Source organism: Zosterops lateralis (genome assembly GCF_965231275.1).
Source record: "Zosterops lateralis genome assembly, chromosome: 1".
Classification (NCBI taxonomy): Eukaryota; Metazoa; Chordata; class Aves; order Passeriformes; family Zosteropidae; genus Zosterops; species Zosterops lateralis.
In genome coordinates this window covers 98086596-98100129 of record NC_139762.1, presented here as the reverse complement: position 1 = coordinate 98100129, position 13534 = coordinate 98086596, and the positions used below count along the sequence as shown (strand labels likewise).

Sequence of the window (13534 nt, the reverse complement as noted above, 5' to 3'; positions counted from 1 at the left end):
AAATACAGGCAGGTCGTTTTTTCCAGACAGACCATTTTGAAAACATTTGATGACCTTGGTTCCAAAATTCAGCAATTGAATCCAATTGCTGATGGGTAGTGGTATAAGTAAAAAAATATTCTGAGAGTGCTTCATATTTGTTATGGAATGAATGGAAAAAAATACAGTGTGAAATTAATTTTGAAATCTTACTTGAGTCTTGCAGAATGATGCAGAATCATTTTCAAAGTGGATTAACATTTAAAGCATTTTATTATCTTATTATCTAATGTCATACATAAAGTTTTATTACCATCAGTTTAGCATTTTAAAGATTCTTAATATTGTTATAATAAAACTGACTAGTGCCGCTAATTTTATATTCCATAATAAAAAAATAAATCTGTGCTGGTAAATCAGTCATCCTTTAAACTCTTAATAAAAGGAAAAATGCCTGTATTTGGACAGCATTTTGTTCTAAGTGCAGTAATATATAATGTGGTCGATTGCAGTATTTAAGTAAAATATTGATTCTTTTTCCTATCTTATTTGCCAAATTAAGTATTGGTTTACACATTTTCCAATAGCTTCATTAAAATCTAAAATGGTAGCAAATACTTACTGATGTCATAATGGGTTTTTATTTTTATATTGATAGGAAAAGACATTTGTTTTAGTTTTATTCTAAGAACAATAAATAGACGATTTTGTGAGCACTTCTGACAATGGCATTAGAGTATCTAGGGTCTACTTTTTCACACAGTAATATTTATATAATGAAGCATTATACAAATATGCGTGTTTAACTTTGGTTAATGTATGTATTCAACTGCAACAGCAAAAATCTGTCAGCTTTGGAAACTGTTTAAAGCTTATGGATGACAGAATGTTTACAACATCCATCTATGGCTTCTACTCCTCCTTTTGCACAAGCAAGATCCAGATTTTCAGCATCCAGAAGAGGATCTAGATATCCAAAGCAGCAAAGTTTGCATTTAAGCACTTAAATTACCGCAAGGTTTTCAAACTATAACCTCCATCCCTTCACATGGTAACACCTCTGGTGTGTTTTATCCTTTCAAGAGCTTTCCACATCCAAAACTTACCATATTAAAACCCTCGGGCTCTTATTTCTCATGTTTTAATGTGGGTTGATCTTTTTAAAAATCCACAGCTGCATTTGGTTGCTGAGACTTAGGAAAACAAAAGAACAATTCAAAGAGTGCCTAATCCCCCACAGTTCTATGGGAAGAGTACATGCCTGCGAGCTGTTTAAAGTGAGGTCCCCAGTCTGCAAGGTAGTCATAGCTCTGATCCATGTCGGAAGTGTTTGAACCCAAAGAGCTGAGGGATCCCGCCAAGGAGCCAGTCCCCTCAAATGCATAGGTCTGAAGTGAGTCATAGGGAGGAACAGTAGGATCTGCATTTGCTTCTTGGAGCTTTTCTGAAATGAATTGCCTGAAGATTGCACTGTCTGGGCCGACCTGCAGAGACTGTCTATAGAGGCTCTGGATTTCAGAGACTGCCTTCTTCCGAGGTCTGTGTGTCCGCATGACAGCGCGTGTCCTCAGCGCTGAAATATCAAAGGCTTCTGTGTCCTGCTCACCCCCTCCTTCATCGTCATAACTGACAATGTTCTCTCTGAATTCTTCCATCTTCTCTGAAAAGGGAGGCTTCTTCTTCCGCTGCTGCCTTATGGTTATGATTGCCAAAAAGAACACTGACAAAACAAAAAGAAAAGAGAAGGGACATGAGAAAGATTAAACAGAACGAGAGACTTTGAATGTGCTTGGAAAGATTATAAAAAATGCTTCTTATCTTAGTATCAATGCTGTTGCAAAGTGAAGCTATCTTAACAAATTTATAGAGCTGTAATTTTTATGGATTTTATGGTTTTGAGATGAGCAATGGGTGTGTTGGGAAAATGGCTACAAAGGGACTTGTAAAAAAGACAAATTAAATGGACCAGTTCTTTTGATAGATGCAAATTTGAAACTGATGGAAACACAGGTTATGCTTTTTGAAAGTGCTTTTTTTATCACATAATATATCCATTTCACATTCAGAATTTAAATTCTTAATCTCTATCAGTCTCTATGATAAAAGCCCCATCAAGATCAAATGAAAAATGAGACAATGAGCAAGATATCCTCCTCACCTGGTTGAATCATTCAGTTCCACAGACTATGCAGAATGGTTCAACTATTTCTCTTGTGCTGGTGTGCAAATCTGGAGACTCACTAAATTCTGTGTCATTTTACTCTCAAGGCCTATGAATCAGACAATCTTATTTCTTTTGTACGTGAAAAGTTTCTTAATTTTTCTTTTTAAAGCATGATTTTTTAATCCCATATAGTTTCATTTTAACTGAATTGAATTACTCTGACTTTCAGAGAGATTAATTCTTTCAGTTTAAACTGTATCTTGCTGCAGTTCTACTTATGTAGTTTTTTACTCAGGATAAGACACAACTACCACGAATTACAGCATTTTACTTGACTTAAGAATATGAGGAGCATGAAGTAGGTTTTTTTTTCCTATTTATGTACAATAAACTGTTCTATTTGCTTGGGAGATTCCAACACAACACTTTAAAGCACTGAAAACTAGAATTTCTACTCTGTATTCACAAAACAGGTGGTTTTACCTTTCCAAATGCTTTGCCTGGTGAGCTCTTCTGATGGTATACTTCCTACTTGAAAATTAGTTTTCCGAGATAAATGACAAACTTATTATATGTAAAACATTTTATTATTTAATTTAAAATAATTATAAAAATATGTTAAAAGAATTAAGGAATTTAAAGTATTTGTGTTTGTAAACAGTGCACTAGACTAGGTTTTTCTTCTTTTGGACTAATATATTTATCTAAACTACTGCTTTGACTTTTGTGATATGAATAGGCCCACTAGATGCCATGGGTTTATTCAGCCTGGAGAGAGAACCTTTCTGCAAGAACCCAAGACATCATTGATGAATAATTCCTCTGATGTCCTGGATAATATAGTGATACAGTTTGCCTGATCCTTAGTCCCTGAAGTCAATAACACCAAGTGAACCTATTCAGATACCCTGCAATCATCAAACAAAACTTGAAATGCACACTGACCTGTAAACTTAAACTGACTAAAAGACTTAAGGCAGATATTTAAGCTCAGATTTAAACAAGACAACTCTGGAAGTATAGGCGAGCCTAGAAAAACTAAAATCATTGTATGTTCCCATGTCCTTGATTGGAAAACAGGACATGGATGTAGGGGAACTAGTGCATCCTTGGGCTTTGCTATGGAGTCAAGAAATGACTGGTGTCTAGAACAGCCAGCCTTGAGCTGGTTTGATTTTGAGTGCTGTTTGCCAGCTGTGCATGACCCTTTACAGAGGTACTACAAAAACTCCTGTGCATTTGAGGTACTCTGAATCCCAGTTTTCACATCCACAAATTCCCAAATGTATTGGAGGTTAAGTTGGCGTTTCCTGTGAGGAAAAAGCATGTGTCTAACATTTGGACAAAATGCTGTCTAGAGATGTAACCTTAGTTGGCAGAGAAACTTCCTGTGTCTGGAGCTTTCTGACTGATGTCAGATTCCCTTTTCCTTTTATTATTCATAATTGATTTCAGTTTTACATTTGCCATTCCTAAGGCAGAATGAGCAAGGTTCTACTTCTTTTAATATATTCCTACACTAGCAAATTTTCTTGTGTAATGCTGTCTTCAGCTTTACCTGCAATCAATACAGACTTTGGGTCCTGAAATCTTTCTTATTGCAATGTCAGGAGAGTAAAGAGGACCATGACTCAACTACACCCAACTTTTAGGAAATTGTGTTAGAATTCAAATTTTACTGAAAACTTGGGAGAGGAAGGGAGGAATTATAGCTAAGAAAACAGGAAAGAAATGAAAAACAATGCCTTATTTCAATTTTTCCCAGTGGCCCAGTACTTCCAGTCTTTTAGTGAGGAATCCATCTTTGTTACTCAACCAATCCCTCTGTAAAAGGAAGCAAAGCCATTTTTTTCACTTGTACTTACCTAGGAATATTAATATGCAAGCCAAAACAGCAACTAAAGCCTCTGTGCTGAGACCCAAGGAATACATGAAGGCTCCGTATCGACAATAGAAGGTGTTAACTTCAGTGTCACAGTCGCAGACAGTGACAGTCAGAGTATTTGTGCTCGTCAGTGGTGGGGTTCCATTATCCTGAATTAAGATTGGCAAGTAGAAAAAAACCTGCTCTTCCCTCCTGAAGCCACTTTTTCCTGTGAAAATTCCTGCTGTGTTATCTAGAAGATAAATTATTATGATGATATGCAAAATATAATATACAAAATATGATATATATGATATAAATACAAAATATTATATCTTTTGTAACCACAACAATAATATTGAGTGGAATCTGACCTATTCAAAAGCCATGGTATTCTGCAAAGCTACATATTAAGAAAGTTTAAAAAAGTAAAACAGGCACTGACATTTGGTGCATATTTTGTCAATCGTGAATAAATTGCATTTATTAATATATGTGCTCCGAGGAGCAATAATAAAATTTGACCAAAGAGCTCTGGTTTTAATGTTCAGAGCTAAAGAAATTGACATCTTTTTCAGTACCTGACACTTGCTCAGACTAATTAATTGGTTCTTAAAATGTTTCCATGCATCCAGCTGCTACCAAGCCAGAAGTTCACAAATAAAATATAGACAGTTTGCCAATCAAAAAGGTTAAATAGTGTGTCTAGCAGCACATAGTGAAAACAGGTGGCAAAGGAAAGAAGAGAAAGCAGGGAAAAATCTACTAAAATAGTCTTTTATTTCTTTTCTGGCACAAAAACTGGAGCTAGCTGGGCTTCTACTACCTAAGATAGCAAAAAGATTTAGACGCTTTCATTTTGCTTTGTATTTAACTATTAGTGCTTAGAAATCTGTTCTGTAAAAAAAACACAGTAAAAAGCTTACATTCAGGTCTCGTTGCCTATCAATCAACTCAAATAAGTAATTTAGTTTGCTGCAAAACAAAATAGTCCTGTCTACATGCATGTGTAATGTAAAGAAGAAAAAAAGACTCTAGAAATATATCCATGTCAGATTTTTTTCTCATGGCAGAGCAAAAGACTGCATGTGTGCATATGTAGAAGTAGAGGTGGGGGGGGGGGGGGGGGGAAGGGTTTCTATCATTATCTGTACATTACATCTATACAGTCTACTGAAGTTAACTCCCTCACATATAAATTGTTCTAGGTTTCTGTCACAGTTCAGAGAGTAACTCTGAGATAAAATCCTACAGATCTACAGCCTCTTTTTATCTTCCTTAGGGCTATCACAATTCAACCAGCTATTTCTGTTGATTATGGCAGAAAGGGACAGATTTAAATCTGATTGCATCATATTTCAAAAAGTTTTGTTTTCTTCATTAGTAGCCATGAAAAGGAACTGAATGGGTTGCTTTGTCTGCTTGGGTTTTGGGCAGAAAGATGGAAGGTAGGAAAGGCACTTGGCTTGTGCACAATTTGACCTTAATATAATGATTATCTCTTCCTGGAAGGGAGTGAGAAGGTAATGAAGATGGGAATTGAAATTCTTATTGATACATTGACTAACTTTGAAGATAATTGAGAAGCAGTTTGCCATTTAACGTATTTGGAACTTTCCAAAACTTATTTCCATTGATTTGTTCCTTTAGCCAGAACATTCAAATAATTAGCATGGTCAATAAGAACGATGTGTACTTTAGCTTAGTCTGAAGAAGCTTTTCTTTATAGTCTCAGCAGACTAACTCTAAATGGTCACCTCCTTGAAATTTCATGAGATATTGCACCTATATTTTCATCTCATTATGGTTTTGCTTGATATTATATATTATGAAATAATACTGCATTCCTAGTTATCTGTTTTTATAATGTTGGTATTGTTGAATTAATGAAATAGCAGTCCTATATTTTTATTAATCTTCTCTTTCTAATAATCTTATTTCTCAGGCAAATAATTTTAACAAGAAAGTTAGAATTGACCGTTATATTCAACATTAAGAAAATAATTTTTAAGGAATACCAGTTTATTTTTCATCTCAGCTGGTTTTATTTCCTTGAAATAAAACTGCTTTTTGCTGTTTATATTATTCACTTGAAAAGAAAAATAAATACTTGATATTATTGAATTACTGTTTTGAAATGCACCTCAGGACATGTCGAATTCTTTTAATGAAAATTTCTATTTAAATGGAAAGTTTTAAGAAATTAAGAACGCTCTGGAAGCATGCATCTTCCATTAGGAAGGTCTTAAAGAGCTGCATCACTGACACTACCTTGATTGTCTTTGACAGTAAAATGTGAGCTGTTTGTGTCCTCCTGAGCCAATGAGAAATAAAAATGGTGACTTTCTGCTGAGTCATCTTGATCCACAGCACTGATGCTTTGAATTTGCTGGAAAAATAAGAGAACAATAAGAGTTGTTTAAGAGTAAAAGTATTTCCTTGTCCTTTAAAACAATAAAAAGGATATAACGCTGATGCTAAACTATTGATGTTGAAGATGTGATCCCTGAATCTGTATTGAGTGCATAGTATGCAAATATTCACTAAATACCCAAATTAGTTTATTGAGACATATTCTGCAAGTACTCTGCTTTAAGTTTTAATCCATTTTAGATAAGCAGGCATTAAAATCTTGAGAAAATATGAAAGGTTTTCCAGATCAAAGGACCAAGAGCAAATGAAGTCTCCATAAATGAAAAAAATAAACATACATTGAGGGTTTCATTCTTCCTTTTTTTTTTTTTCTTTTTCTTTTTTTTTTTAACCCGAGGTGAACAGTACATTATTCTACATTTGAAGAAATCTTTCTATGCAAAACTCATTCTCTTTGAGTCCACAAACACATTGATATCATTCAACTAGTACATTGTAGCTCCAAAAGTGACGTAAGTTGACAAGTTCACGTGTTGAATTGTTGATTCTGGATGTTATAACAGATTGATTGTGGAAATTTTTGGCTGCTTTTTCTTAAGAAAACAAGATAGCCTTCATTTAGAAATATGTCAACCCAGAGAGTCATTGCAAGATAAAAAATACCAGCATTCAAAAAAATATTTTTCATCTCTGTAAATAAACAACCACACAGTTAACATAATTAGCAATATTTCCGCTTTAAAAAGTTTATATTTCTTATGTTTATCAGTAAATATTTATTCATCAGTAAATATCAGTGAACATCCTTGCTGATCAGGAACAAACTGCTGGGAGCCCACCAATTTTCATAATTTTCAGAAAAGAGAGGGTTGAATTTGAACTTGGCCTCTATTTTATTAGGTTTCTTACACCTTGTAGATATTTGTACACAAGAACTTCAACTCTCAATTTTCCTCAAACCACAGATCACCTGAATGATACAAGCAGTGCTCTAAAAGGGAAGCAGTAAGTCAATGGAAGTGACTACCTCTGCTTTCCATCTGTGCCTGTGAAAACTCTTTTCTGGTTAAATCTTTTTTCAGTCAAAGATCTAGAACTTCATCACACATTCTTTTTCTTTTCAAGCAAGACAAGTTTGATTAAATCATCATAACAGAATGCAAAATGTGGCTTATACACCAAAAGATTTGTATCCTTAACGCTGTTCCCTCTTCACATCTGAATTTACTTTAAATCCGTATTTTCACTCTGCGGAAATATGAGGAGACCCTTGAATTTTTTTATTTGTTTTTTGAGGAATAACTTTTCAGTGATGCCACGATGTACAAAGGAGAGAGAGTCTCGAGGGATTTTTTGTTTTGTTTTGCTTTCCTCAGAACTAACAAAATAGCTGAGGTGATGCAAATACAGGTATAAAAATGCAGGTCAAGAAATCAGTGAGGAGAAACTGACTGCTAACATTTCTTTGATTACAACAGGTTTTGTTTTTATAAGGAAATGTGGTTCCCAGAATATGCTCAATATGAACAGCAATAGGGTACAAAATTATGTATACAGTCTAAACTGCAAAGAAGGACACATTGTATACTATTTTGCCACCAACCTCCAAAAAATCCAAAAAAGACCATGCTGGCTTTTCTTGAAAATTTGCTGGTTTCATGTTCATGGCCACAAATTAGGATAAGAAAAGAAAATATAGTGAATGATTTGTTGTTTTTGCAAGGTTATGTCAGATGTTGTGTTGATGTGGCTGAAATTTAATTGCTTTAAAAATTCTTTTTTCAAATCTCATTAGTACAGAAGCTTTAAAGATACAGCAGTTCATTTAAAATTGGTATTTCTTTAAAAAAGAGATTAATTCACTTGATTCTTTTTGAAAAAACGATAAAAGTTTATGATGGCTCGGGAGGACTTAAAGAATGTGGTGAAATATCTCATTGTGCTATTGAAGAGGAAGTTTCCATAAAATAAGCCACCACAAGCATAGATTGGAAACAGAAAGGTGTTAATTTCAGGCCGAAATGGAGGTGAAGGTTTGGAATCTGCACACCAGACAAAAGTCCACTGTGAGGACTCGTGATAAGTGTAGATGGCAACAACAGGAAGATATTGGGCCTGGTAAGTCAGATGTGAGTAATCTATCTGAACAAAAATTCCCATTCTGGCAAACTGAAAAAGGAAGAAATTCCTTATACATGTGCCAGCCCACATTGTGGCAATGGTATCTATGCTCTGTTTATCTTGTAAATAAAAACTGTGGATTATGGAATAGTTGACTGCAAGGTAATCTTGATAAAACTTCATTGGAAATTTATTTCCTCAACTCCAAATGGTCTTACTGAATTGGAATTATGGAGAGATCCAGAAGGGAGATCAAAATTTCTTTGTACAGCCCTTTCTGCTTCTATGGGTTTTCAGCCAAGTTAAACTTAAGGCATAAATTGTCCATCTGAATAGCAACCAGTACTCTTAATTTTGACGCTAGAGAGCTCTTGAGTGTAGAATTTTTAGTCCTTTGAATATTAGTCTTATTAATCCCATTAGAGAGATGGAGGGAAGTAGAAACATATTTGCCACCTCGCTCCACTTCAGTTTCCACTTCAATTTCTTTGTTTGTTTTCCACAAAACATCCTTCAATAGGAGTTCTGCCGTGAGTTAAAGGATGTAAGAGACCTAACCACCCATTTCTTTTCGGAGTACAGAACTGGTTTTGTTCAAATCGGCAGAAGTTTTATTAGCAGTAAGATTTTTCTCAGTCTCATAATATTTACTGATTATCAGAATTTAGAGCAGGTAAAAGATTAAAGTCTTAATTACTATAGTCATCACTGCATCTTCCAGGTAGACCTTTTTCCTCAAGACCCAGGTTATCCTGTTGACTGCTTCTGTTTTGAAAAACAAATTTACACAGTATTGAACTAATTTATCTGGGTCTACTGTAAATGTTTCTGCTCAGCTATAAATAAAATTGTGTACTTATCTGGAAAGGATTAACACTTATCTGGAAAGGATTAAAGCTCATGGCATGACACTGAGGTGCTTTTTCATGTTTGCTCACCTATGCTAATAAAATTCTCCCACCTGTGCCATTCTGCTAAAAGATAATGTTGTGGAATCATGGTCCACATGAAACAGAAAAAGGAATTTTCCATGGCCCACTCTGCCCACTGTTTCAAATCATCACACGTTACACTCAGTGCATATACAGGTATGGATTAGTGTAAGAGTCTGTTCCATTATACGTTGCTTTCACAGCTTCATCATGTTGTTACACTCTAAAGGATGCATTCATTGTTGGTTTTTTTTTGAACTTTTTATTTTCTTATCATTACTGCTCAGATGCTTTTAGTAAATGTTGAAGAAGACACGCAACATGAAATAATAAACATTGTCTTAGCTCTTACTTTCATTTCTCTGCTAGGAAAAATCATTTTGTGTCATGATTTGTTAGAAAGGATCTGTTTTAGCAAACTACTCATTTTTAACATTAATCATATGCTCGTAGAATTTGTTTAAAGATTTCCTCTCTTTTCTTCTGTCAACATTTCATTATGTAGAGAAGTAATAGTAAATGAGTACTTTTCACTTTCACTGCAACTGCTTATTATTTTATTATGTGCCAAGTACTGAGTAAATAAATTTCCTTTTTTTCTTATCTCTGACTCAAAGTTCCTGCATACTCAAGTGCTTCTTTGAATTTAATAAAAATTGCTAAGCAAGCTGCAGTATTAAAGTCAGTTTATATGTGATCCCCAGATTAGAGGAACTCAGAATTATCAGAATAAATATGCATTAGAGATGACAGCATTAGTTCAGAATATAGGTATGTTCAGTATAGCTTATCTTCAGCTGAAATCAGCTTCCTCTCTGATAGGAAGAAGGATCAATATTCACAAAAGGGCTGAAATTGCCACCTATAGGTACATTCTGGATGGTCAGCTTGGTCACAGATATAATGTAAGGATTTTGATACAGTTTACATCAAACTTTCCAGCTGTATCTTCCAGATGAGTTAATTTATTAATATCTTAGGAATGAAGGTTTTTTGAGATCCACTCTTGATGAGATGTCTTTACTATTTGTAAAGAATATTTACTTTGAAGTTCAAAGGTTTATACTTACTGTACACACCCATAAATGGTAAATATAAAAAATTAATAGAACATTGTGGTCATCATTTACTGTGTTTACACACAGTTATAAAGTCAAAAGGTCCAATCAAAAGGAAATCACAGGTTTGAATTCTTATTAATATTGCTCTATTTTATCTGACGATAACTATAGCTGTAGCAGGATAGAAGGCTGTTTAACAACTTTCATGTTCAATTCATTTGGAAAGCAATTTATTTAATGGTGGCAGTGCAGTGAAAGTGTTTTTTTCGATGTTTTAAAGAAAACTTGAGTTGTGGTGTAGTATACAGCTGACTTCTGTATTATAGGACAGTACTAAACTATAACATTAAATGGATAGTGAAAATTCCATTTAAAATGTCTAATAAACATGATGAATGCATTCAGTATGATGCCAAAACCACCTATCTATCTTCTTTACATCCATTTTTATTGTGAAATTTGGATTATAGTCCCACAGACTGAAACCTAATCCTTTTGTTTGAATGACTTTTGGAGGCTAAGCTAAACATAGCTGTAACTCTCACAGAAACACCATGCAGCAGCTTGAAGGTCAGAACTCAGTCAATAAAAGTAGACCAGGAATTTTCATAAACTTTCAGAAAATGTAAAACTTCTAAGTAAGCCCTCCCTCTTGTCTAGACTGAAGCTATTATTAACTGTGTCTGAGTCTGGATAATTAGGACAACATTTAGTTTTACTCACAATGTGTTTTATATTCTATATCACAAATCGGCGTACTCTTAGGCTATGTAAAAAAAAAAAAAAAAATAATTGTGACCTGATTCTAAATTACTTTTATAGTAAACTGGAGTGACGCAAAGATAAAGTCGAGATTGAATAAGACAATTCATTTTTTAGTGGTATTTTTTCCTCTGCAGTGCATTTCCTTCCATTTCCCCTAAGCACTGTAAACTCATACAGATATATTTTGGAATATCCCGTGAAACACATCTCAGCTCAGATGAGGGAAAGAAATGAATTGCAGAAGTGTAGAATATCTCTAAAAACATCTCTCAGCACAGTGATTCCAGCTAAAAGGTAGACATACCTGCTTTAGAAACTGATAGTGTAGCTTTACAATCTTTAATCTCAACTTAATATGTAAGCACATTCCATACCTGTTTGAAATTGACTGCAGAAATATAGTTAAGATAAAAAGGTATGCAATGTCCTGAATAAGTACTTTAATTGCTTAAACTGATTCTCCTGAAATGTAAATTTTCTTATTCAGTGGAAAACCAGGCCACCTATAAAATCACATTTAAATCTTTTGGTTTCTTGCTGAGAAAAAAAAAAAAATTCTGTAAATAAAAATTTTAAAAAAAAATTAATAACACCAAAGAAGATACATCATCTAACAATTCTGTTTAAATCATAAACACTGAATAAAATATCATAAATTCTGACTGTGATAATTATGCACTTCAGTAGCAGTTTCTGTTGTTCTTCCTAAGATGATTTGCTAATGAGAAAATTATTTGCCATTATTGTCACAGTCTCAACGGGCTAAACTAAAGATGCCTGTGACTCTCAAAAACCTAAAACAATGAAGAAAAGAAAAAAAAAAAACCCTAAAATAACATTATGCCCTTCTGTAAGTTGAGAAAAATATCACATTCATTCTTCATTCATATATTGCAATGTCAAAGAGTTATTCAGTGTACCATACATAAAGAATTTATTATTATTGTTAACACTGCTATTCTTTACAGAACCATTTTATCCACTGATTCTCAAAATACTTAATATATATATATATGTAATTGATATTGAAAAGTAACTATTGATAGGTTAGTATACAGATATGACTTATCAGTAAGCAACTATGGAATAATAAAAACCTTTAGAAATAAATCACCTGGGTTTTTATCTTGTAAGCAAGCCTAAAACATGGATAACAAATATTCATGTTATGGGTGTCCATATTTAATTCATGGTATCTTGAAGCCAAGGAACATAAATTGCAGTTGATTTAATGCTTGCACTTTTATCTGCCTGTCCTGGGTTGCAGTGTAGGATGTACACAAAGTATTTATTCTATCACCATCTTCATGAACTGTTGAAACCAGGTGGGCTAGTGTTTTTCCCAAGCCCCCTGCCTTTTCTGCTAATGGCCCATTAACGCCTTTGGGGTGTTTTCTGCTAATGACTTTTGAGATGTCTTCTGCTAATGGCCCATGAGTCACAGGTAACTCCCTCCAGGGGTTATCTCTGTCAATGGGCCATCAAGGACCCATTTCACACTTCTCATGCTATTGTGAGATGCTCTGCCCAGGGGGAGGAGCCAAGCATTCTCACCTGGATATAAGCTGGGATTTGGGACAGTGCAAGTAGCACTTATCCACTGGATTCCCAGAGGAGCAGAGCTCCCAGACCTTTCTACAGGATCACTGCTTCAGGAAGAGCACCTCACCTGGACTGCTTCCACCATCCTGCTCAGGTTGTATTCTGACTCTGTCAGTGATCCTTTGTGTTATTGTATTTATTTTATTTTACTTTTACCTTTTTACCTTTCTTCTTATTAAATTATATCTCTGACTTGGAGCCCCTCATTCATTTTGCTTTCAAACCACAACACTGCCAATGAGATACCCAAAGACCAATAGAAACGGCTTGCTCCAAATACCTCCTAAACAGAGGAAGCCTCTGCAGACAGGAAGATTTCCAAATGCAAAACAAGCAAGCAGTTGCTGATAGAGAAACATATAAATAGATGCAAAAGTCTATAAAGAGATACTTGAGCAACTGGAAAAGCTTTATTTAACTGCAGACTAATCAAGGTCAAAGTAAACCAAAATGGGATAAAAAAGAGAGGTGCTTTGATTCAGAAATCAACATAACAGAATACTTGAACAGAACCGTCACAGATATTTGAAAGGTCTTTTTTTAAATGTCTAAATAATGCTTTAGAGTGGCAGGAAAACATATAGAGTTTTCTCTATATAGCTTTTTTTGTTCGATTGGATTTTTTGGATGTTGTTTTTTTATTTTTTATCTTCTTCTTTAAAAAAGACCTAAA

General features: G+C 34.3%; 1 protein-coding gene across 1 annotated transcript in view; it reads right to left on the bottom strand.

Annotated features, from left to right (window-relative positions):
- Nucleotides 1–422: 422 nt before the first annotated feature.
- CDH19 (cadherin 19) overlaps nucleotides 423–13534 on the bottom strand; it is a 75184-nt gene continuing 62072 nt past the window's right edge. The window contains exons 10-12 of the mRNA XM_083857770.1: nucleotides 6279–6396; nucleotides 4009–4260; nucleotides 423–1699 (exon numbers count right to left, since the gene is read on the bottom strand). Coding sequence (XP_083713896.1) covers nucleotides 1206–1699; nucleotides 4009–4260; nucleotides 6279–6396 — 864 coding nt within the window. The 3' untranslated portion in view covers nucleotides 423–1205. The remainder of the gene's footprint in view (nucleotides 1700–4008; nucleotides 4261–6278; nucleotides 6397–13534) is intronic.